The 27,588-nt window shown below is 40.5% G+C and overlaps 1 protein-coding gene across 1 annotated transcript; it reads right to left on the reverse strand.

Moving 5' to 3' along the window:
- Positions 1–493: 493 nt before the first annotated feature.
- pcsk2 (proprotein convertase subtilisin/kexin type 2) lies at positions 494–25,653 on the reverse strand. Its single transcript, XM_054600111.1, has 12 exons — positions 25,468–25,653; positions 23,434–23,538; positions 19,322–19,435; positions 18,747–18,855; positions 18,142–18,179; positions 12,803–12,879; positions 11,765–11,853; positions 10,811–10,986; positions 8,370–8,585; positions 6,879–6,979; positions 5,294–5,521; positions 494–1,432 (listed from the first exon to the last, which is right to left on the reverse strand). The coding sequence occupies exons 1-12, from the start codon at positions 25,651–25,653 to the stop codon at positions 943–945; spliced, it is 1,929 nt and encodes a 642-aa protein (XP_054456086.1). The 3' UTR covers positions 494–942.
- Positions 25,654–27,588: the final 1,935 nt, after the last annotated feature.

A 27,588-nucleotide genomic window follows, 5' to 3' on the forward strand; every position in this document is an offset into this window, starting at 1 on the left:
ATTGATTTATTGATGCTACATGAAGCACCATTAACAAAAACACATGTCTTTAAGGTGAGAAGTACTTTGGCATAAGTAGTAAAGGCTATGCTTTTTGGGGAGCATTTTCTTTTAAATTTTATATTACAAAATTAAAGAAAATTTAAAAACTAGGTACAAACCGTTATGTTGGCTCCTTGTGCTCCACTTTTTAGACTATATTTTTCAGATGGAGAAAGTTTACTCAATGTTATTAATTCTTTATCATATTATTATTTGTTCCCTATCTAAATGTTGGTCCCTTAAGAGACAGAGAATGGCAGGCTACTTTTACTCAGTATCTTTAGTGTGTTGCAAATCACTCAAGTGCTTAAATAAACAGCTGAATAGATTTATTATAGCATACGTCAAAGATTATGAAATATGAAACTGAGGACCACAGGCTGCAAAATAAATCACATATTCCTCTCCTTGTTTATATAAACAGTGCATGTCACATAAAAATATAAACAGAAAGAAGTATCACTGCTCTGTTTGCAAGATATTAAACTTTAAGTAGAATGACACAAAGAAATCATTTACAGTCACAAACTGTACAACAGTTGGCAGAAGAGAGGTGCAGGGCAGCTAAAGCAAGAGCATGAGCGAGTGGATTATATTTGGTTCAATGTACAATTCTGTAAAGTGTAAAAATTCTGGTGATATAGTTATCTTTCTCTATGTAGAACAGATTAATAAAGGTTACACTTTTATCATGATTGGATTACAAGAAACATTAATTGAAGGTTGGGGGCTAATTGAAACACTTGATGACAAAAAGCAGATTGAAGAGAGGTAGACAAAAAGGGAGGATGAGGAGAGAGAGGGGGAGAACTGAGGAGATTTAGAGAAGGATAGAGCAAGACTGCAGAGAGGGAGAAAGATAAGAGGAAGTGAGAGAGTCGGCAACATGCAGATGGGACTTTAGTTGTTTTTACTCAGCAAGCTCTTTAGGCTTCTCTCTACAGCCTCATCCAGCTCCTCCTCCAGCTCCTCCTTTTTGGACATGGCAAGTTTGGACTGATAATCGCGTACTATCTGTTCTATGTAAGGGGCACTTTGTGTTCCATGCAGCATGAGAGTCCACTCCTTCAGGGCTCCGCGCTGTGGCTCCTCGCCCTGAAAGCCCACCTCCAGGACCCAGGTCCCGCGGGGGTCCTCGCCCCAGGTGTGGGAGGTCATGAAGGGCCACTTGTCGAAGCCCACCTTGGAGTCGTCGTCACGGGGCCTCCTGCTCAGCAGGATGGATTTGGTGCCCATGGGCGAGGTCATGTTGATGTTGAGGTCGCCGCGGCGGCTGGAGTTGACAGTGACCACGGCCTGAACGTGCTCCAGATAGCGGACAAAGTTGTCCTTCCCCTGACAGGCGTCAGTGGTGATGGTCAGTACCAATTTGTTGCCAGACTGGATTTTACTGGAAGAGGAGAAAGAAGTAGAGGAAGTTAAAAAAGTTTAATATCTATAATATATATTAAAAATTAGCGAAATAAGTGAAATAAGTGTAAAATTAAATAGACAGACCACAGAGAGAATATTTGGGCATCCCTGTACTAAAGCTACAACTATGAGAGCAGGTGAAAAAAATATTGTTGTCCTTCAATCCAATTACATCCTGCTCTCCTTTTGAACGTCTCTTTAAAAAAACAACTTGACCTGGTTGTCCTATAAAATCATCCCACTCTGATGGGAATTTCTGTAGAAAATGATATAGCCAACCGTAGCCAAAAGAGTGTAAAAACAGGCTGGTCTTGGTATTGTTTTTGCTTTGTGGTAGAGAAGACATACTGCTGTTCCCATCTCTTTGGGTGATGGAAAGAAAGAGCGAGAACACAGCAGGGCAAGGGTGGTGACCAAAGTCTACGAGGAGGCTTAATAACATTATTAGAGGCCGGGGCTGCACCGCAGGTGGTGTAAAATGGTGATCTCTAAGGGCTGATGAAGCAAATTACTATTCCCAGAAAAAACGAACGATCCACAGTGGGGTGTTTGACAGCAAGTTACACCCTACAATGCATGTTGAATTATTGGAAGAAACCAAATATTAAGCGGTTGTTCTACTAACAGCATTACACTGCATATGTAGGTTGTTTGTATAGACTGTATATAAAGGTGGACGTAGTCATCGTGACGGCACACATTGGTTTGTAGACTGCCGTTTTGAAGCCTCATGTTCGGCATTTCGGCCGCAGCCATATTGTTTTGTTTTTTTGCGAACAGAAGTGACACGAGAAAGTCGAGCTAAGAACAACCGCAACGCTGAATAAGACATTTTTAGGCAACCAAAAAAAGTTTATCCCTCACTTTCAGTTACTGAAAAAACACTGTGAAAGGGTTAAAGTTTTAAGATGAAAAACTGACAACTTCCAGAGGAGCAACCTGTCAATCACAAGATAGCGACGCCTATGCTTTATTGTCTATTATGCTCTAAATGGGACCATAATTTACAAAATGATCATGTTGTATTGAAGAAGACTTGAAACTAGCGATTGAGCCCATATTCTCATGTTAACAATGTTAACTGAGGTAATAAATCAAGTGAGAGGTAGGGTAATTTCTCTAAGACTTCTATACAAGCAGGGTCATTTCTCATAGACTTTCTCAAAGGTCATTTCTCATAGACTTCTATACAATCACACTACATTTTGCACAGGAGTCACCCCCTGCTTGCTTTTGGAAAGAACGCAAGTTTCAGTCACCTTGGCATTGGGGTTGTATTTGTTATCATAGCCTAAGTATAGAGAGACAGCTTAAAAGTTATTTTACAAACTTAACAATCGCTGTAATTTTCATTATCATTAAACGTGTCATTACTGTTCATGTTTTATTACTATTAGTAGTTTATTAGTATTTTGGCTGCGCCTACAACTAAATCTGGGAATTAATATGTCCAGATCTCACTTTTGAACCCCAGAAATGATTTTTGTGCACAGCAGGCGAACCGTCCCCATCAGATAACGTGCGAGAAGAATTACAGCAGTCGGTACAGCAGGAAGAGAGATGCCTCTGAAGGGGCAGGACCAGTGTAGATTAAAAACAAACCCCCCATACAGCGGGGCACTGCGTACCAGCTCCACTGATAATGAAAAGTTCTCCCCCTGCTAAGTAAGCCACAGCCAGCAAGAGCAGCGATCATATCAATGCTGAGCAGCGTGTTTGCGAGCGTGACTATGCCGATGTTTATTGCTTTTCTCTGGTGATGCACTATCACAGAGGTGGGCTTGTTGTAATTATATCTCTACCACAATAGAGGCAGTAGAGGCAGAGGTGCTGCTGTGGAGACAGTGAACTGATGAAAAACAGAGATGGTGTTTTACTCTCATAAATACTACCTTTACAATCTGTTATTCTTTCACATATATAAGGTTTTCTAAGCTGATGCCTCTTTCTGCACTAGAATGTCTAAAGGCACAACCACTCTGCAATAATGATTGTAGGGCAAGTCCTTATAGATGCAATAAAAGCTGTATAACCCCAAAGGGATGCTCCTTTTTTCTCTGGCACTGTTCTCAAAGGATATACCCATACACACACACAGACACACACACACACACGCACACACACACACATACAGGCCTACTTTCACACCATTTTGTCGTGACTGCATCTTCTGTGAAGTGCTGATTAGAGACTAAAATAAGGAATAGGAGGTGTAGATGGTGGTAAAAAACACAGATGCACTACATTCAGTCTCCTCCTTTTTTTTATCTTCACCCACACATTGACATTTTCACAATGTATGTGAAAGCTTTTTGTTATGTCTCACACATAAATTTGTGTGTAATCATGATCACCTCCACCTGGAATCCCTTTCCGGTTGTCAGTCAATCTTATTGACATAGTTTCCAGGGCACGCCATGCTGGGTGTGCTAATTGGAGTGAATAAGAGGGCTAGCCACAGGAAACCACCAGGCATCACACACGGGGGAGCTCAAAGCCTCAGGATGTGATGAACATGATGAAAGAGAGGAAGAGGAGGTGAGGGTGGAAAGGAAAGGATGACAGGGAGAACACAGGAGGAAGTGAAAGGAAGGCTGTGGATGGAGGAGATGCGGGGAAGAGGATTGGGTGATTGAAAGTGGAGATAAATTTAATGTCATTAGAAAAAAGAAAGAAAGATGGGGGCTAAGTCTCACTCTAACCAGAGGCCTGACAGCAGGAGTTAACATTACAGAGTGTGAGAAATATTTTATGTTTAAAATCTAGTAGTAACTTTAAGGTAATACCGGAGTCCTCTAAAAAAAAATGTTGCCATAAATCGCAGCAGTGCCCCAGTGTCCTTTGGACCAAATCTCATAAGTCTCTCCTGATACAAGACGAAACGGATGATGAACCAGCAACTTGACAAGGCATTGAGTTATTTCTGACTCGTCGTTTTTTCAGTTCAAATCTAGTTTATAGTGGACATCTTATGTCTTTGCTCTGGCGATTGAGGTCAAGTGTGTGCTCTACTGCTCCATCCACACGCCTGAAGTATTTGTGATTATTGATTTGAATGGATAAAACTACAACACCTTATCTGTCCAACTAGTCCACCTTTACAGCCTTGTTGTATACTCATGCAGCCGTGCTGTAGTTTGTTTACAGCCTAACGTCTATTTCTAAAGATTGTTCATGACCTTGTGTTTACTGTGTACTTCAGTAAATTATTTTAAGATCACCTTCACTGTGATGTCACAAGATCAGCCGCCATAAGGTGCAAGTCACACCAGATCAAGTATGTTTTAATGCTTATGAATGAAACTTTTCATGTGTAATAGGATAAATGTTATGTCTCATTTCAAAAGTTTCAGTTTTACTTTAAGGTGAGCACAGACAAACTCTGCACATATATCATTCTGCAGTGAAGGGGCAATAAGCAATTTTGACTTTAAATTCTACATCTTTTTTTAACAAACTGAAAGATTTTCAATCAAAACAAGATGGTTCTAGATGTATTTGTTTACAGTCCTTTTAGGAATGTTTACCATAATCAGACAGATATCCAATTCAGATGTCATAAGAGAAACGCATCAGGGCCTGACAGGACATCAGTCCATGTCATAACAAATCTACAGACCATCAGACAGACTGAGCAGCTAATCTAAATATCACAGGGTTATGAAGTGGACACTCCCATCACAGATGTTTTATTGAATTACTCAGTCATTAGATGAGTGTGTCTCTTGTTCTCAGCAGTATTTTCTACTCACCATCTTGATAGGCACAGTAGTAATATGTAGTGTGAACATGCAATATGCAGTGTACCAAAAAAAAACATTGTAGAAATATGACTCACTGGGCCTCCTGAATGGATCCGGCTACACAATGGAAACGCTCAGGCACAGTTTTCCACTCCTTGGACATTTTCACCATGCCCCCAGCATCCAGCACACCGTAGCCAAACAGGTGGTTGAACTCGAGGCCCACGCCATTCCTCCTCCACTGGTGAACCTCGTCATGGAGCTGGTTCCTCTTGGAGGTTAGGACTGACAGGTGCTGCATGTCTCTCCACGTTAGGTTTGGGCTGGGGGGGCGGACAAACAGTCACCAGGGTGGAGAGGAAAGAGGAAGGATGATAAAGAAAGGAAAGAGGGATGGAGGGGAGACAATATTGTAATTTAGAATCAGTAGGCAGAAAATAAATAACATTTAATGATAAATATTAAACCATTTGATTTATAGATTTGTGTTAGGGACATGCTTTCAATTGTTCAACATCATAGTGTCTGTACTGTGAGGCAGATGGTTGCCTTTGTCCGCGTCTCCCTCCATTATCTCGGCCGTGTGCAGCGACAGCTTTGTTCTGGCTGACTCACTGACTCCTGCCGCTGGTTCAAGTGTGTTTGGGCAGTAAAAAGGCGAAACAGCCTTGTGGGTTATTTGCCGCCGGACAGGGTGAGCATCCGCTCCTCCTAACAGCAACATCATTATTGTGTGTGCTGAGCAAACAACGTTTCTTTACTCAACTCCACTAACTGGTGTCAGTTAATGGCAGCAGAGTGGTGTCAGCGTTTAATGTGAGAAATGAAGCGTCTGAGAGAAAGGAAAGGCTCCCCCCCTCTGGGACAGTAGAAGCAGCAATTCTCCAGGTTTTAGATTTGTCAAATAAGTTTAATTAGGTGTGGGCGAGTTTACCTTGGTGGCATACATTTTCAATTTTCTGATCCACAAGGAACAATCTGCTCTGAATTCACGAGGAGTATAAAATACACTTCAACTCCAACATCAATAATAGAGACTATCACCATTAGCCTGCATCCATTTTACTACAGTGTATTTTATCATCCCAGTCACTCTGCTATATGCATATATTAAGTAATAAATAAAACATAGGAGCGGGGCCCATCTTATCAGAATTTAAACTGGATTTTTCTAGCCTTGCACTGAAATATAAAGAGCACTGATCCGAATATGATTTGTGTCCTTGACACAAGCACATAGAGCCTGTACTTTGTGGGCAACAAAATATGTGCTGTTTTGCTTTTCATTCAGCTCATGGTTGTGATAAATAAGGAACTCTGTGAAAAGTGGAGAAATGATTTGTGCTTTTAAGGAGTTCAGACACACCGAAAGAAAATGTAAAATAAAGGATCTGAGGATAAAGATTGATAGATCAATGCAGGATAAAAGCTCAAGGTGTTACTTGGAAAAAGCAAGCAGCTCATAAATGAATAGAATCACTGTTATTTCAAAACAAGTATTATCCAGATTTAGTGGTTGAAAGCATGTTATTGTGAAATAATACTGTCTGAGCAGCACTTTCTTCAGCAGAGAAGAATAGATTGAGCAACGTAGTAGTGTTTTATACGCATATAAGCAGTCCATCTAAAGCAATAATCACAAATACTTCAGGTGTGTGGATGGGGCAGTAGAGTGCATACTTCGCCTCAATTGCCAGAGCAAAGACACCAGCTGCCTCTGGAGCTGCTGCTGATGTTCCAGAGTGACGCAGCGTGCAGTTCCCATACAAGTCCGTGGTGGCCTGAAAGGAGTGAATCACAGAATCGTTCAGTCTCTTAAGACTCTCGCAACAAAAAAATGTAACTAAAAAATGATTACGCGCCCCCCCCGTAATATTTCTTTTTACAGTCCCTCAGCTACCAACAAAGACATTCAATATACATTCATCTGGGAAAGTGTTTTCAGTGTCAGGGCGTGTGCGTAATCACTATAATCCTTTTGCTTTATGTATACATTTTAGAAAAAAAGATAGAAAAGGACACAAAGAAGGGCCGAGTGTATAGTTGCTGTACTGTTTTATACACACATCGGCAAGTCATGTTTTTTATTTACTGAATAAGCAATTCATTATTTAATTTAGGGTTTAATTAGAAGTGATAACAGATTGACTGAAATTAGAGGGGAAACCCTAGGGAAGATCCGTGACTCTGTAAACAGCCAAAGGTGATTTGCATAATCTCAAACACAAACACTGCTGCCTTTGTGCACTGGGAAATTATTTTACACGCATGGTATAGAGTGCCGATTTGTATTCCTCGATGTGTGCTGTGCATGCTAAGACACAAGAGCGTTACTTTTCCTAAAAAATTGTCCTCAGTAACAGGAGGTAAGCATCCTCTGTCACACTTCAGCTGTCTCTCTTTTTGCTATCTTTATGCTCTTTTCTTTTTAATGATTCTGGAGACTCATCTTTTCCGTCTTTCAATGATCACACACTGGTGACATAATACTCCAGGTTAATATTCGAAAAAGCCACTATACAGATACAGTTATAGCCCATTTGTGTATGCTAAGGTGAGTCACTAGATTCACTTTGGGTGTCTCACTTGTTACTTTTCTTTCCACTTATACAGAAGAAAAAAAACCTGTAAAGCCACTTTGTTGGAAATTAACTTTTTTCTTTTTGGTTTCCTTTGTCAGGATGAAAAATATTTTTTAACAATAAGAACAAATAAGAGAGGTCCATAAAAAAACATTTTCCTATTTCTTTTGATAACACATCTACTATGCTTTAAACGCAGTAGGTTTAGGAGTCTGCTCTGAGCGTCGACAATGATGCATCTGGATGTTCAGGAGGGTAATCACAGAAGAGCTATTCCTCCACCTGAACCCTCCATTTTTCACATCCAGCCAGCAATTACAGCATAACAGCTTCTTAGGCTTTATCCCTGGTCTCATCCAATCTCCTGAAAGGCTAAGGATACAGTGCCTGCTGGATCAACTGAAAATAAGCTATTTAAAGTTCAGTCCATGAATGAGGACACGAATTTGAAAGACATAAAACGTTACCAAACAGTATTGAGTCTCCTTTGCCTGTATCTATTAAAAGAAGGCAACTTCAGGGACCATATAATGTCAAAGAGATTTAACTTCAGTCTTGTGAAAACATAAATGTACACAAAGATACTCACAACGCCAGCCTCTGGGTTCCTCTTGCGTCCGTTGCTGAACGTGGATGCCAGGGTGGAGGAGCAGCTCTCATCGTACAAGGCGGTGCGTCCATCATTGATGGCTGAGTTGATGGAGATGGTCCACATGCTCGAGGCATAACCGTCACAGTTGCAGTCGTCATAGCTACCACCGTCTCCTGATGCCCACACGTAGATGCTGCCTTTTCCTCCGCGCCCCTAAAACAACATCGTCAACACAGTTCTGTTTATTACTGGTGGGACATACATGGGGGAAATGAGATTTGGGAATTTCACCTGGCTGTAACTATACAGTATTTATCGGTGTGTGCCAGTTTACTAAGAATGTATATAATCTATCTAAACAAGTAATGAAAGGACAAATCCTACTGATATAGCTAGGATATATCATTTAACATATTTACTCTCCAAGTAGCTGAAATAGCCTTTCAGAGGATATAACAAGTGCTGAAATTACCGATATTTTTAAATTTCAATCTTTTTGGTCTGTTTTTTTTATGTAGTGTCTTATAATATCTGTCGTTTTCTATACGTTTAGACATCTATATGTTATAAAATGTTAATAACAGCAAATAGATTGAGGTCCCAAAGATGGATTATTTAAGAATCAATCACTCAATCAATCAAATCATACAGAAACTTGTACAAAAATGTACTTTTAGTCTTTAAAGTGCTTAATAATGGGCTTCACAGTACACTTCTGACATGCTCACTGACCTCTAAGGTCATCAGTTGTTTGTTCGTTGTACATAGAATAAGATCAAGATGGTGAGGTGAAACTACTGTGTTTGTGTGTCTGGGTTTAGGATTCATTGTCTATTGGAGGAAGATTGGTTGACAGGAAAAGAACAGGAAAACTGCATACAATACACAAACAACAAACAAAAGAAGTTGAGGGTCATTATAAACATGTATCAATGTTAATTTAAATAAGAAATTATGGTACTGATTCTATGAGTTTATCAGATAAACTTGAACATCTCTCATTGGTAACCAGGATACAGGAACACATCTGAATTGAGAAGAATAACTTGGTTGGTCGGTCATGCGAACACCAAGAAGTAGTCAGTTATATCTTGAAACCCTATTCACAAGAACAGGAAACAAATAGAGACATATATGGTCCTATGTAGGGCTGTGCTTGCTGCAGCAGGTAAAGAGCATTACAGTAGTCAAGGTTTGATTAAAATAATGGCATGTATGTCCATTTGTACATCATCCTTGCAATGGAGCATAATACTTTGTGTGCATTTAAACACACAGCAAAATGTCATCTTTGTTGCTGATAGAGTGCCTTGAAACATGAAACAGCTGACCGTGGCTCCACGCAGAGAGCATCCTCCTCACCAAATGCTGCACCTGTTTCTACAAAAGGCCGACAGTTTCCCTAGAACAAAAGATCAAGTGGAGTAGGAGTGGCATGTCCTTCCCTTCATGATGCTTATTCATGTCGCTCTTTGTTTGAAGTGCAAAGACATGTTTGAGTATTGTTAAGCTTCTCGCCTTCTGTATTCTGTCTCCTGCACAATCCAAACACAGTGCTTTCATTTTTCGCGGCACTCAGTGTTATTTATTCCCATTATCGGTGGCAATTTCCAAAACCACACAGGTTAGTTTAACATGCTGACTTAAAGCCACTCTGTCCGACTCCGTTGTTAATATAACATAATAATAAAATGTTTAAATGTTTTCCTTTTTTTGCACATTGCACATCATGTTCAGCCTACACAGCAGCTTATATAAGTGATCATTAGAACTGAAGAGGCATTACGATCGAGTGGCTGCTTGATTAGTTGTGTTTACATGATCAGACTTTACAGTAAGCTTTGCTCCAACAAAGCTACCCTGCCCGATACAGGGTCATTTCAAAGCAACCCACATCTGCCATGCACACAGTGCATGATGATTAATCAAGCAAGTCATTGGCAGTGGCATTGTTGGCATGGTATGTGTGTGTGTGTGTGTGTGTGTGTGTGTGTGTGTGTGTGTGTGTGTGTGTGTGTGTGTGTGTGTGTGTGTGTGTGTGTGTGTGTGTGTGTGTGTGTGTGTGTGTGTGTGTGTGTGTGCGTGTGTGTGTCAAAGAAGACTGCCCTTCAACCAGACAGTCCTAAATCTACATTTAAGATTCAAGCGCTTGTTGGCCGTCCTTAGGAGAGATTTCAACTTCCTGAAGTGTCCTTGAGCAAGACCAGAATGCCTAATCAGCTCCAGAAATCCCTGAATCTCCACTCTGACTTTTTCCGAGGCAGTAGTTAATTAATAAGAAAAAATATCTGATTTATAGACATCAGTCAAACAAAAAAGAATAAACAAGAATTTAGGGAAGCAAATTTGATTTTGTAAGTGGAAAAGATTATTACAGTATCCACCACTTACTTTTTATTCATGAAACCCTCTGCACAGCACGTTTGACGTTGCCTTACCTTGTTGACGCCGTCAGCCATAGCCTGCAGCGTGAGCTCTCGCGGTCCATCCACCGTCTTTCCGTCATCGGTTGGTCCCCAGCTGGCGCTGTAGATGTCAATAACCTGGGGCATGTGGCTGATGGATGACGCCTCAATAATGTCAGTCATAAAGGGCTGGTCCAACATCCTGATACCTGAAAGAGCAACATCTCCATATGAATGTGACATTACAATTCTGTCGACTATTGGTTTATAGAAACACAGTAATGTAAATATAAATGGTTGATTTATAAAACCATTTTCCGCTGGTCAGGTTTTCAGAATCTAGACTGTCAAGCTTTGTTTTGTATGGTGTGTTTGGATAACCTCTAAAAGCTAACAGGACTACCAGCACACAAATATTGGCAAATCAGCTTTGTGAGTTGTATACAATATTGTATGACTCATCTTATACGACTACTTTAGTCGATTTCCTGCAATAGTCGCAGCTTGTTTTTGAGTTTCAATGAAATGTGTTTCATGAAGCGTTATAGCACATTGGTGTCTAGACAGAGAGGTAGCCAATTCTGGGTTGTATTCATTCAATCACACGATACAGCAGTAGCCATTGCAGACACACCTGGCAGAGGTCTGCTCTCTACTGAGTGCACCTTTACTACTGTGTTACACCCAGAGCAAATTTCAAGAATAATCTATATGAAATGAGACATGGATCTGTCCGGATTTAGGGTGTTGTCCTGTTGTTATGTGGACTGGATGTAACTGACCTCTGCAGTCATTTTCAGTATTTCTATGAGAAGAGGTACAGTTTAAAGATGCTTAAATACCAAACAATGCAACAATGTTCTTCCACATAAAGCTATATCTCACCCTTGAATCATACCATTGTCAGAAATGTTATCTGCTTACATCGCTGACTGCTAATTGTCATCCTTCTCCCTGGTCAAACTGTAGCTTGAATATGACACACACCTGCCACTTTGGAGTTGTAGGCGACTCCCACGCCGCAGATGTTGTTGTTGGCTGATGCAGAAACCTCTCCAGCACATCGTGTGCCATGGCTGGTGATAGCAAAAAAAAAGCAGAGAATGCACCTCAGAGGATTTGCATGAATTTGCATGAATTTACAAAAGGATATCTTGTGGGTAAAGTTTGAGATAAGATTTCCCAGATTAGATGCAACTCATGATATTTTTCACTTTGTGCCGGACAAGAATGAGGCAATTATTAATAGAAAAGGTTTTATTATTTTTGCATCAAATCAATTAAAAATAACAAACACTCTGTGACCTGTAGAACATTAGCTCATGGAGTGGCAACGATATTAACCCGTCCATTTATCCATCCGACTGAATATGTTTGCACATATCAGTGTTTTGTGTGCACCATGTAATGTGTCTATCTCTCCCCACAGGGACACTGCAGAATCAACCCCTTCTCTCCCAGCATGCTTTGCTACAGACAGGCAGCTATTTATAACAACCAGCTGATTAGCCAGCGAGTTGCGCCCGACAGTCAGCAACTGCTACACTGGCAAAACCCAAATACTCCCCTCTCCCTCCCACACACTGAGACATCGGAGCAGATGGAGGCACGGTGGAGGAGGAGAAGAGGAGAAAGAATATGTTCCTCTTTGTTCCTTCTTTTTTCGACATTCAGTGGATCAGCCGATGTGATTGGGAGATGGCAGGCAGATAAGGCTTTATCAGACAGGAGGTCGCCACTGTGAACACTGCCACTCTGAAAGGAGACCAGACTTGTGCGAGTCCTCCTTTGTCTACCTTATCTCCTCCAAGTGAGCGTGTTTTAAAAATAGCTATCATGTGTTCTATTGTGTTGTGTTAGACAACAGCACTGTTTATGCTGGACCATAATGTCTTAATGGAACTATGTGAAGAGAAAATCAATAGAGGCGAGCTGCCAGACTCCGGGGAGAGTATACACACACATGCACAGAAAAACACCCAGAGCATGTGTGTACAAACAGGGGGTCGGCTGGGTGAGCTTTACCTGTTGAACCAGTCATCTGTGTAGCGCGGAAATGGGAACGGGTCGTTGCTGCTGAAGTCATAGCTGGCATCGGCATTCTGAAAGGACCAATAGGATGCATTTACAAAAACAACAAGCAACAAGATAGAAAAACAAAAGGAGAGAACGCAGAGAGAGAAGCATTTACTGGTGAGGTGCTGACCTTATCACCTGCTGCTCTGTCATTTAGATGTTCTTTTCCAAAACATTGCTTTCTAGAGCTGATACTTATAGGTGATGAGGTACACCTAGGCTAACTATAACAAACTTGCCTGCGAACAACACAAATCTGTGAGCTCATGTTTTATTTGTTCAGGCAGATGGGACCCCTCTTTGGACATTCACAACCGGTTCTATGTTGTGCTATGTTTGAGACAAAGACCATAAAGAAGAGCGCTGTTGGGGCATTTTCGAAAATATTAAACTAATAATACACTAGCTCATCTCAGCAAGCTGTAGTTTGTTTCGATATTTCGGTCGCTCAGGTGTTATTTTTTTCCACCAGCTTAGCGCCCAAGAACTAATGTGCTGTGATTGGCCATCTACACCGGGCGGACCTGATTGCTTGTCGCTCAGAGTTACGTCCCATGTTGATAACCCGTTGACAACGTCCCTTGGAAATTTAAAAAGGCTTTGTCTAACATAGCATAAAGATGGGAAACAGCAAGCCTGGCTCTGTCAATGGTAACAAAATCCTCCTACCAGTTTGGTTAACCTGTACAAAATTATTTATTGTAGAAATTGTTACTGTTTCTTTCAAGAAATAGTCTGGCATATGACCCCAAGTAGAAACACACTCTTATATTGTTTGTTTATCATATTCTATGACAAATTTTTATTTTTTATTTTAAATGATGTCTTATACTATTGCACTGTGTTTATTGCCATGCACCAATCACCAATTCCTTGTATTTGCAAACATACTTGGCAATAAACCATTTCTGATTTTGATTATGCCAAGCTAAGTTAACCAGCTGCTAGCGGTAGCTTCATATTCACCTTAAAGACATGAGAATGGTATCGACCTCCTATTACTCCGAGATAGAGAGTGAATAAATGTATTTTGCAAAAAAGTCAAGCTATTCCTCTAATGGTATGGACCTGTAATTAATAGAGGTTGCCATTTTAGATGTTTTAGAAAGTAAGGTTGAGAAAAACAAACTCAGTCAGAATCTAACTACAAAATATTTCCTCTGCGGCAATACCGGAATAATGTGTGGTCACAGCGGGGATTTCAAGCTGAGAAAATAATGGCCTGATCACTGCCAGCATTTAATTCCACATGGCCAAAAGTAATAGGATCAGAATGAACGGCAACAGAAAAAGCAGGAGAAACAAGACGCAAGAGACACACATCTGCCAGAGAGACATTAATGCAGCCAACGTAATTACCAGAATAGCCATGTCTGAGGATCACACACACACACACACACACACACACACACACACACACACACACACACACACACACACACACACACACACACACACACACACACACACACAAACATTTGGATTCAAGATTGAACGGACGTCCAAGGGAAAGTCTACCACCTATTGCTCTTACTGCAACAAAGGCGCTTTCTCTTCCAAAGCTCATTCAGGCTGCTGCAATAATCTCTCCTTCACCTGTCACTCATGACACTTGTTGTGGTATCCATTTTGCTCTGGAACAAAGTAATAGGTGCTCAATGTGGTCACGAACATGGAGAGGCCACCGCCGCGTTCATTGGCCTTAGAACTGAACACATCAGATCCATCTGGGGGCCGTTTCCACGCTCGGGCCTGACAGCTCTGCTGGCTGACATTTAGAGTAGATGACTCAGTCAGCGACAAAGAGAAAGCAACAAAAAAAAAAAAGGCAGAAGCTTACTGACCCAATGGAGAAACCCTGTAATTATCACAATGTGGAGCAGGTGACTGGAGGAAATTAGCGATGCTTACGGGGTGCACAAGGAAGTGGCGGGGAAGAGAGTTCCACACCTCTCTGATTGTTTAACCCTTGTGTTGTCTTAACTTTCTGTATACACCACTTGTCCTAAGGGTCAAAAATGACCTTCACTAAACCCCTAAAATAAAGCAGCTTGATTGCATTTAAGGCATTGTGTTGATGAATAGAAGGGTAAATGTCATCTTGACTCTTTTTTTTTTTTTACATGTACATGTCAAAGAAACAATAAAAAACTAAAATATATAAATATATATATTAAAACAATTGGCTTATAATTGTTAGCATTATTCACAGAGAACCATTTGTGAACGGAGAACGTGTTTTGTGCTTACATCACAAGCAGGAATGTTGTTTTCTTTTATTCATTAAATGGAGTGAAAAAGTGCTGAGTACCGGTAATAAATGTCACAGGGGCCTGTACATGAATCACTTGCTGTGCTTCTCAAGCTCATATCTTCTGTCATCAATCAGACTCTGTTCTTCCTCTGGTGTCCTGTGAGTGACCGTGGCCAGAATAATGGGTTGTGTCCAGTCTCAGCCACCTCACCTTTCCCGGGCAACCCTTGTCTGTTCACCGTCCTCGGGGCTAAGGGTACTTGAGAGAGCAATGACTTAAAGCTGCTGTAGCGTAGGCTGTTTTTCTAGAGATAAAGTAACATAACGTTTTTTTGGAATGGAATTAACTAGGCCCTATACTTAAGTGTTATTTCTGAATGATTGTACTTCACTGGAATATTTCCAGTTTCTGACGCTTTCTACTTCTAATCCACTACATTTCAGAGGGAAATATTGTGGCTTTTACTGAATTACATTTATCTGAGAGCTGCAGTTACCTATTCATTTTCTTAATTACGTTTTACATAAGAAAACATGATGTGTTAATAATATATTCCTACAGTGGTTCCAAACCTTTTTGGCTTGTGACCCGAAAAAAAAAAACCAGTGTCTAGTTGCCAGCAGTTCTACAAAAAGATGATTTCCTTTTAAAACGTCTTAAAAAATATCCAATATTTCCCAGAAATAGCAAATATAAAAGAAAAGTAATACAAATGTATGTAGCAAGTCTTTGTTCATATCAACACCTAGGTTTAGCTTGTGACCCTTTAACTAATAATGGCACATATAATAATACATAATTCACAGGAGCCAGAATGAGTAAATTTTGCTGATAATACTTCTGCACTTTAACTGAAGTAGGATTTTGAATATAGGACTTTTAAGTAAAATTTACTTTGTTTGTTGTACTGATTTTTACTTGAGTAAAGGAATTCTTCCACCACTAAAAAGGCAAATATTTTAAATCCAGAGTGAAGCCTGTTTTTGTGGATGTGTTTTATTCCTGACTTATTATATATGTCAATAATGAGGGGACTAAGCACAGACAAAACAGCCTCTTGTTTTTCTTTTAGGGTAATTTATCATGTTATCATGGCTGATTTCATTTGTCCATTTGGTGCTGATAACCTAATCTATAATCTGAAAGAACTGATGCAGATTTGCTGTAGAATGTAGAACTTTACTTGGAAGTCTTTTGGAAGATGCTTTAGTCCCATGACAGAAAGTATTTAGCAAGGTCCGAGCTTACAGTACAGATGGAAATGTCCTTTTCCATCACAAGGAGCCACCAACATTATAAATCGTGCTAATTTTATAGACACTCTCTCTTTTTCTCTCTATGGCTCTCTCGCTCCGTCTCTTATACAAAAGCAACGTATGAGATCAACTTCATGGTAATGTGAGATCATAACATGTTGTCATGGTAACTTCCATGGATGTAGTAACACTTGAAAAATTATCTTTGCAACAGAAAAATAACACACATCCGCTGATCAACACTTCCTCCAAATACTGTAGTAGCCTAACACAATACTTGTATTGATCAGGTGCTGGCAAGCTTGGAGAAAAAAAACGAGTAACTGCACACTCATAGCTCCAAACACAACATCACAACTGAATTATAAGGAAAAATACAACCATATTTCCTCATTTTTATTCATATCAGAGATATTTTCCACTAGTGTTATCTTAAATACTGTTAAAGGTAGGAAATACACAACAAAGTATATCTGCTATTATATCGTTAGCCGCATTATACAAGAATGTATGTATATATTTATTAATGCGAAAAATATTTAAAGTAGTATAACTTTTGGTTAATGTGCCGTGAAATTGATTTACCAAGTCAGACATTTTCTTATCTCAGGATACACGCAAACTCGCATTGAAATCATATATCAAAATATATCTTAAGCTATTGCAGTAGAGTATAATCATCAAACCAAACAGGTAATCTTAAAAAACATGAACGCTCTTCGATAAATATTTTGTTGTCCAAAGCTGATCCCGCAAAGATCCACAACCACACAATCAATTAAAATCTAACTGAAAGACAGAATGAACCCAAGTTGTTTTAATGTTTAAAGTTACCATGACGACGGTAACAAAAGAAGGATTACATATACACAGCGTCTCTCTCTGTCTCTCTCTTGCACGCACTCATACAAACACGCACTATGGATCTACGCACAGCATGATAGAGCATCCTCCTGCACCGGCTGAGACCGAGTGTTATTTTTGGGCCGCAGCTCATCTCTGTTCATAGGCAAGAAACATAGTCAAACATAGTGGTAAGTGCACAGTGACATGCACACACAAAAAACAACACTTATGCAAGCCACTTTTAAAAGGATCACATAGTGTGCACCAGAGCTGAGGCGGAAAAGCAAAACAGAAATCACACTGTGCCGGTGAAATCTTTTATACTTCTGCAAATCGATGAGAAAGGAACACAAACTGCTGGCGTTTCAAACTAGAATCCTTATTAAAAAGCATGGATGTAATTGTCAAAAGGGGGTATTTTGAGACCAACAAAGCACCACTCTTTCTCTGTAAGGTTTATTTGAACATCCTGGATTCAAGACGACGGCACAATATAGTTCCAGTGAACAAACTGCAAATTATAGTGTCAAATCAGACTAAGCCTTTCACATTTCCTTGTTCCATTTAGCAATCCCTCTTGTCCTTTAAGGTTTTTTTATCAGTATTCTGGAGATAGAGCGTCACATTATGCAGCGCCAACTACCCTGGCATTATCTCTGCTTGTGACAGATCGGCCTGCCATTGTGCCTGCCACAGTGCAGTGTGCATTAACATTAAACAGCTTGGCTGGCCGTCTGCCTGTCTCTGCGTCCTCCAGGAATACAAGGAGACTCGGCGGCCATGAAGGCAACTTGGAAAGCACCTGTCACTGCCGATGGCATACCACACAAAGCCCATGAAATCCACCACCTGATCCCCGCTTCACTCATTAACAGCCCTTCATAAAGAAACGAAGGGAAAGTATGAAATGCAATAACTCTGGAGTACTCACATAATTTGATGCCAGGTCTGGATGTAGATAGTCGATGCCTGAAATGGGATTTTTGACATTAATCAGTGATATTAAGCCTCAGAGGATGTGCTTTACAGATGATAGTGTGACCTCAAATGTGTTATTGCTGTTTCACCACCGTTTTATATTTATTTATTTTTGCATGCATTCAGATTTGGTATTACTTATTAACTGCATATTTAGTGATTTTCATTTACAGATACACAAAAAGGATTAATTGCTTCTTTAGAGGTTGAGAAAATCCCACTACTTCTGCTTAAAAAGGTGAAATGTTGTAAAGTTGGACCATGCTGTAGATACATAATTTTCATTGTACAGTAACCTGTAGCTTTTTCCTACTTGGTGCTATGTCTTACATCACAATTTTATGTAGTTAGTCACCATAAACAGAGAATGACAAATCAATCTAAACAATTACAAATCATAACAAATTATCAGTGATCACCCTACGTCATCTGGAAAGTAACCTTTTCTTACTATTCATTGTACTGTAAATTAAACTGATGTGATCAAAGGAATTAATCAAATCAGCATGGTGACTATATATGCGCGCAGGTATAACTGTGTGTTTACTTCACACTCACCGTCGTCCATGATTGCGATGGTAACTCCTTTGCCTGTGTAGCCCAGTTGCCAAGCTTCCGCGACATTAAGATCCAGCCCAGGGGTCCCGTCTGCCTGGCCTGTGTTTATCTAATCACTCAGACAATATGGAGAACATCCATGACTCACGGCACCCTGGTAAGTCGCCATTAAAGAATTCAGTCAACATGGAAGATATCTCTGTGTGTGTGTGTAAGTGTGTGTGAGTGTGTGTGTGTGGGAAGCTACGGATAAGGATTGCTTGGGGAGGGGGGGGAGTGAAGGTGAGAAGAAGGGGAAGTAAATGTCAGCGATACGCCACGCCAGATGACTGACAGCAAGCTCGCCGCGGCATAAAAGTCACGCTTGCCAGTTTGGGTAAACAAGAGGGGAGGAAACTAGGCGGCATGAATGCAGCGATGAGGTGGCTCGGGCAGTATTGGCAAGGCTAATTAAAGAATGAATAACAACGTTGATTCGGAAAGTAGTGGGGAATATGCCTGGCCTCTGAGTAATTAAGGTGGGTTTGTGCTGAAGGTCAGGCCTCATGGAGGCGGCTGCCTGGCTTATTACTCACCAGATACCACTGTTTTGTGAATAGAGGGTCACTCATGTTGACTTCAATATCATTGATATCTCTGTAGCCTCGCTTCTGACGACTGAAACCCTCTTGCTCAAACACATTCTTCACCTGGGGACAAAAGAAAAAGAAATAGCAGGTAAAGGATCTATTTAAAGGCAATAAAATGACCTCACAAAACCTCTTCTAAAAGAAAAATACAAACAGCAAAAGGAAAGTGCACACCAGAGAAATAAGAAATAGGATTTAATATGGCGGGTGAGATGTAGGCGTGTGCTGCTCTATGCGTTGGAAATCAGCAGACCCAGCTGTGCTCTACTGTACCATGAAGGCAAAACATCATGTAAATCAAAAGGGCTATTCTTTTCCTCCTAATCAGAGAGGCTGCAGCTGGAGACAGGGCTTCCAGACTAACCTGCCACACAAGAGATGGAGGTTTTTTTTTCTCTTCTTAGTACATTATCAACAAAAAGCGACAGCAATTACCCTCACAATTACGCTTGTGTTTCTTTGAATCATCAAAAGAGACTTACAGGCGGATGAACAGCTGTGTGTTAGATTAGAAATGCTCACTGAAAGCTGCCACAACACCATTTATCAAGCAGTGGATGATAACATAGGACCGAGGACATAAATGATGGGGATAAATGTCGTGAGATTTAGGTTCTCGATTGGCTGGCTGCTGTCATCAAAATTATTGGGTATTCTGAAAATGTTGTATTTTCATTTCTGCTACATTTAAAGATCAAGCCAATAATACACTCCCAACATTTCACTGTCTTCCTCTCTGTCTGTAGTTGTGACGACAACGCCAATCAACGGTAGCCAATCAATTCAGCTGCTCTAATTTGAAATTAATCACATTTCCTGTGAGGCTTAATCAAATAGGCACCCTCACACATTTGGAAAAATTGAAGAGGGTGAGGAGAGGTAAAGAAAGCATGAGTCATTTGATCTTTCACAGTCTGGTAATACCTAAACCAAGCCTGAAGAGAAGTTCTCCATTGGAAATGTATTACTATCAATCAAAGCTTGTCAAAAAGGTCCCAAGGAAAATGATTTCATTTGAAGGTTTAGGTCCTTTTCTGTCTCTTTGTGTGTGTAAGTGTACTGGACTTTATTTACTTCAAATAAAACACAATAAATATAACTAGACATTGCATTGGCAAATATTCTGTTTTCATACCTGACATAGTGCTGCTAATGACAAAAAAACTAAATGTATTTTCCGCAGTGTCAAAGCTACATTTTGAAATCAGGTCACTGCGGCTACGTGTTCATCTTTTGCTTACCGATGGCAAATTCACTCTAGTGTGACGTGAGGGAAGCCGGCATTGTCCGCTGTGTTTACCACCACAGATAAGAGAGCAGAGCTGCACTTAAGATGGCCTTTTAAAACGGCCAAAGCCTATTCATCCAGATCTTTCTTTTATGGCATACTCCACGCAATCAAGAGGCGCACACACACACACACACATTGTAAATCAACGCAGGTCATTTCAAAAGACACGTCAGTTCTGAAGAAAATAAAATCACTTTATTTGCATATTCAAATTCTGTCTTGGAGGATTTCCTTTTTTTTGAATTACCCACATTGTTACACATATTTGTCCTCAAATAATTTCATTCGCATTCAGAGGGAAACTACCTGCACTTTCTACATTATCCACGGCCCCCCCACCCTTCTCTCCATCCATCATCAATTTATTCCATCACTTGGCAGGAAAGCCTGTATTTCCCCTGAGACAGCATGTCATACTGCCCACTCACAACATCCAACAGCGCCGATGCACCACCATCACTCTTCGCCTTTGCCCGCTGCCTGCTCACAACTCACAATGCTCCAGTTCCCTTCAAATCAAAGAGCTGTGCCGGCTCTCTCCTCGTCCTTATTTTCCTCCAGGCTTTACCAGGCATGTGTCTTTCAGGGTCAGGGGATGCCGCTCATTCACAATGATTTATTTCTATTTCCCACCTTTATGTATTTCTCACCTACTTCCTAATATGCCTTAAATAGATTTTTAATGTATTTGTGATGGATGGAGGGTTTGGGTGAAGGCGTGGATGAATAGACATCTCATTTGAAATCAATGTATGACATGAGATGTAAAAGGACAAGGGAGGACAAGAAACCTTAGAGAAAGATGCAGAGAAATACAAGGAAAAGCTACTGGGTGAGTCAGAAGTGGGTCAAAATCCTCCACTTATAGACTCCGACAAATAACAGGACTCCTGGGACGCTACAAAATCCATCCCATACACTCAGCACTACATTCACAGCTGCTGCTCAGTTAGAGTTTTTAGTGAAGTGTATTTAGTGAGTGTGTATGGACTCCTTTAAAAAAGAAACAATTAACAGACTACTACAAAGGTCACACTCTTTTTTTTTTCCAGCATTTAAAATACTATTTAGTTTTTTTCATCTATATCTAAATGTTCGAATGCAACAGAATATTTCCTTTCTCTGTGACAGCACTGCAGGTGTAATACTGAGATATGTCTGCCGTACCGTCTTGAAACATGGAAGGAATACACTTCAGAATGATAAACAGGCAACATTAAATCAGACGAGCTGACCCCATCCTTTCCAGAGATGCACGGAAATCAATAACTGCAGTGTCGCATATGAGCATGTCAAGCATCTGATGAAACCCCAGCATCTGGAACGTAGACCTTCCCGTGTCCAGGCTGTCTCACTTCCATTAGCTGTATTAGCCCTGTGGAGTGGCTCGCATTTATTTTCATTAGCACCTCTCACAACTGCAATTAGAGAGGTTAGTTGATTGTTTGCAGCAGGAGCTCCCCTGTCACCGCCTCCAACGGTGGACAGAGCTGAACACACAGAGCTCAGCACGCAGCCCAACTGTTTTATTTAGAAAAGAGCTTGAAGACACGGCATATTTTTGTGACTAATATAATGAAGTAGGACCGAAACAATTTGTCAATTCATCAATAATTCCATTGACATAAACAAAACGGAAAATCGATTCCTTCATTTTTCAAGCAGAAATAACTAAAATTAGCTTAATCATATCAAATGTGAGAATTTGCTGCTTTTCCTTGTTTTGTTACTGTAAATTGAATATTTTCAGACTGTTGGTCAAACAGACAAAAGCAATTAGTGATCATCCCAAGCTCTTGAAATGTCATCGGATTTGAAATATTAGTATAATTATATTGGAATAGCATATTAGCATATTAGAAAATAACTGTTACAATAATTTACAAAGCAAATGCAGTTCCACTGCTTCACCTAAAATCATCCATCAGTCCATCTATCTGTCCATCCATCCATCCATCTGCCACTTATTCTGGGCCAGGCTGCGGGGGCAAAGCAGGGTATTCCAGACGTCCCTCTCCCCAGCCACATTTTCCAGCACAATCCGGGGACCCAGATGCATTCCCAGGCCAGACGAGATCTAAATTCTCTCCAGTGTGTCTGTCCTTGATCCTCTCAACTAGGCCTACTTTATTTGAGCCTTGTTAAAACCCTTCATAGGAAGGCATATAAACACAAATCTTATAATACAAAAAAGGCACATTATCAGGAAAATCCAAAACTATCACCAAAAGGCACGTCTATAAAAGGCAGTTTTAGTTACTTATTTGGAGCTGGGTATCGAATAGGTGGCAGTCCTCAATGTTAGGACTTAAAAATTGCTATAATGAATGCTACAATCATAAGACACTGACTGGGGACCGGTACTTCTGACATCTTCATCATGGTCGTCATCATCTGTACACCATATCATTTCAAAATACAGATAATACTCACACAGTAAACACTTCATACAAGAGTGTTTTTAATGTGCAGCAACATCAGCGTCATAATACAATACTCCCTTTATTACAGATATTCCCTGCTTTTGAATTTTAATTATATCACCCTCATGCTATGTTCTTATTTCATCTCTGGCTATACTGAATAGTATGTAGACTGTCCTCGGTGAGCTCTGTTTGCTCTGAGTATGTTTTGTGTTGCACTGCATTCTAGATATAACCATTGTCATGCAAAGTAAATGGGGGGCCATTCTTTCCTAGGAACATGCAAACAGTATAGACACAAAGTGTGCTTTTTTTAGTGTGAATCTCTGTGTGTGTATGCTTACCCTGCGGTCTTTTTGGAGCCGCTGTCTGCTGTGGGCACTGCGCTTGCTCCGCCTCTTTGAAGTGTCCTGAGGATAGAAGTGAAAGAGCCCCTCTCCAAAGGAAAGCTGGATAAAAAAACAAAACAAGATATGGAAGATAGTTCAGGAGCAGAAGCAGAGATAGGAAAAAAAAAACACAGAGACAGCAAGTATAAAATGTGTGAATTACCTATAGAAAATATTCTATATATTAATAAATGAAGGAGAAGGAGAGCAGGTCATATTCCACTGATTCCCTGGCTTTCAACAAGGGTCTATATTAAGGCACTGGAGAACAGTGCTGTAATCAACCATAATAAATCACAAGGGCATGGAAATGAGATGCACCATCCAGAGCTTTCCCTCCAGCACTGTGCACAGATTAAAGACCCCCTTATGCTAGTAACAGCCAGGGTCAATCCTCAGAATAAACGCTTTCAGATGCGCCTGTCAGATCTAATGTGAAAAATAAATTTCTCAGGGAAAGATGAGGATTATCCTTCATCCACTCCTCTTAAATTCTACCATTGTTGCCTAAGAAATATATGACGATGTAAGATCTCTTCCTCTCTCTTTTTATCTTTCTTTGTGCTCACATGTGCCTGTCTCAGTTCTGTCGTGATCTTGTTAATTAAGCAACAATAGAAGATAATTCAAATGACACAGACATTGTTTAATGATGCATATCCCATTAAGACAAATATAGCTGCAGATTACATAACCTGGGAAGCAGTAGATGGGGTGGGGGGGTGATCTAGAGCAACAAGAAATGGAACTAGAAAACAGGATTGCTGATGCTGCGCAACCACCACACAGAGACTATTTCCAGATTGAAACAGGTTTATTTTGTTATTGTGGAGGTAAAAAATAAAATTCCCATTCAGAGCAGGGCAGACACCTCTCTGTTCACTGCTACGCCTCACTGACTAAGGCTCCGGACAATTTCACCCACACATTTATTTTGACATGTGGCAAGGCACACACACTGTCAGGAAATTATTTCCATTGGTCTGCCATAAAGGGCTTATTATACGTCTTTTGACATGTTGTGATGCGTGCTGCATTTGACAAGCTTCTTAATAAGACATATTGTCTCAGGTGTCTGCAGGGAAGGCCATGTATATCACGTTATGCAATCTGAATACACCATGTCGCCTACTCTGTGTGAGTGATAAAAAATATATATTCTTTTTAATGTCACTAAATGTAATGTTAAAATGGTTACTCCCTTTAACAAACCCGGCACTAAAATAAATTCAACATAAATAAAGGTGAAAATGTTATCCACATCCATTAATGGTATTGAATGACTTAACATTCAAAGATTGTAATGTATCAAATTTTTGATGTAGTTTTTCTTTACCAGTTTCCCAGATATATGATAAAGGGAATACTTCTCATGTGTTTAAATTTAAAAAAAGAATAGGCATATTTCAACAACAAAAAAATCTCCAAGATCCCTTTTTCTTTCTTTATTCATAGGACACTTATATTGGATGTGTTAGAGGATATAAATGTATTAGACCTGGGCACCTTTGAGTTCCCAAGGGCCATAGGCCAATGGGCAACCTAACCAGGGCCTGTGTTTGAGAATGAATGACGTCATTAAATTAGGCAAAAGTGTAATGAAGTCAAACCCAAATAAAACCATGAGAAGCCTCTGTAAGTTCTATAGTCTGCTGGACTGCTAGTGTTACTAAATACAGTAGGGTATGTTTAACTATTTCAAACCTATATATATATATATATATATATATATATATATATATATGTGTGTGTGTGTGTGTGTGTGTGTGTGTGTGTGTGTGTGTGTGTGTGTGTGTGTGTGTGTTGTGGATAGGAGCATTGCCAAATAGATTCATGTTTTAGCATTTAATGTGAATATTTTGATTTACAATAATAAATCATTTATTTTTTTAAGTTTTTCATGGAGAAAAAAAAAAAAAAAAAAAAAAAAAAAAAAAAAAAAGCCTTTAGTTCAAGCAATGCGTGACAATTGTATCGGATCACCCCTACCTTTCGGGCACTCTGGAACCCATGTTGTGCTGCAAGTTGGTGCGCCTCATCCTGCGCGTCCTCATGCAACTGAACCAGAAGATGGTCCGTGAACGCTCCTTCTGCAGCCTCCGTCGCCAGCAGCAGCGCGTTCAGCAGCACCATAAATCCCACGGCTGTCCCATGTCGGGGAGATCCACGCATCATGGCTGTCCTGTGTCAATCCGCCCGTCTGCCTGACCGTCGAAGTGGAGTCGCCGTGCGGGGGTGCTCCTCGCTAAAGACGGGAGGGATGGAGGGAGGGAGGGAGGGAGGATGCGAAGGGGGTCGAATCAAAGCCTCAGCGGACGCATCTCCTCTCCGTCAGCTGATGAGACCACTGGAAGTTGTATGTCACCGAGGTGTAGCCGCTCCTGCTGTGTGCTAAGAGTGGGGAGGTTTGGTGTGTTTTTGGACCGAACCTGCATCCTCAGCTTTCTATATTCTCCTCTTCCTCCTCCTCCTCTTTCTCATCTGTAATTCATTTACCTTACTCGCTCGGGTAGTTTCTACGCGTGACGTTGTACCAATGGGCTCCGGCGGGTGTGTCCCGTTGTTTGCTCCCCCGGATGAGCTTTTTCAGCACCTTGGAGAATTCCTCCCATCGCCCTCAGAGTTAATAGGCATTCTATTGATTAGTTTCTGATAATGGCCTCTTTTGGAATGGATACATGTTCACATAATATCCCAACAGGGACTATAGTGTGCCATTTATAGCCCATGGTGACCCTTTTGAGGGGAATACCTTTTTTTTTTAATGAAATAGAATTCCTATATGTACAATTCTACAACATAGCCTGCTACTCAGCCTTCAGTCCACTCTCTGTTTTATAAATGGCATACCTCTACTATGACCAGCCTGACCTTCTTTGTCACATAGAATGTAAGAACAGTCCCATTGGGCTATAATTGGTCATTTGGATGTGAACAGCAGGTTGTTAGAAAGAACCCTGCGAAAAAAAAGACTTCTCTTAAAAAAAGGTGGCTCATTAAAGGACTCCTGCTCCCCTGCTGCTCTACGATACATGCATTGGCTGCTGTAGACTGATGTAACAGTGATGTGCATAAGTGAGAAAGTAGAGAGCAAGATGGAGAAATGTGTTCCTGTGAGTGTGATGTTGTTAGGTCCCCTTATGCAGGCAAGGTTCAGTGAAAAGGGGCATATTTGATGTCTGCTGCTCAGCTGGTCTTTTCAGTTCAGCCACAAGGACTTGACATCGGTCAACTTATGCGACAGGTCATTGCCCTGGCTTGAATAAAAATGCACCTTTTTATTAAGTGGCCCATTTCTGAATCAGCAGGTTCTCCAATTAACATAACTCTGTATGTGTTTTTATACATTAGCAAGTGGACTGTGCAGCAGGATGTTTTTGTTTTTCTAATTTCGGTTTTAACACCGCTGTTGTCATCCGTCGGAATTCATTCTGTCAGCACCTAAAAGCCACATTGTCTAGTTGCACAACTGCAGGGTTTAAGTATCCAGCTATCTCGACCAAATGGAGCTAAAGCAAGATTTACAAGAAATAGTCCCGTTCATCAAGTATTTAGCATTGCATACATTTCAAGAGCCGGATTTTAATAAAACCAGTTTAAATTGTGAATTTACTGAAGAGGAATGATTAATTGCCATCGTTACACTTGTTTAGTGCAATGTGATGTAAAAATGTGCATTGAGAGTGATAGAAAATCCTAATAAAATATGCATGTTTTTTTAACCGTGTTTTGTATTTAATGTGTTCCTTTCTGTTAAGCCAGTACGCACCTCTTTGAAAGATGCTAATCCATCACCATAATGGCGTACTGTCACTATCACATAACGTTGTTAACAAGGTGTGGTAACAAGGGAGCACAATTGCATGTGGATCAGTTCTCATAGAAGTCTGGAAAAATAATGAAGGTGGATTTTATATAAGTGGATTCGCTTTTACTAATCACTGTTTCCATGCTCCCTGTAGACCTCCTCCCACACTCCTGAGATTCTACAGCCCAGAGATTATTTATTTATCTCGGGCAAGCCAGCAACCTTCCTTTCTCCATCAGCACACCATTCTACACTGCGGAGTCCTCGTGACTGATCCACACTTGTGTTTATACTGCTGATTC

This window comes from Anoplopoma fimbria, chromosome 6 (genome assembly GCF_027596085.1).
Source record: "Anoplopoma fimbria isolate UVic2021 breed Golden Eagle Sablefish chromosome 6, Afim_UVic_2022, whole genome shotgun sequence".
In the NCBI taxonomy this organism is placed as follows: domain Eukaryota; kingdom Metazoa; phylum Chordata; class Actinopteri; order Perciformes; family Anoplopomatidae; genus Anoplopoma; species Anoplopoma fimbria.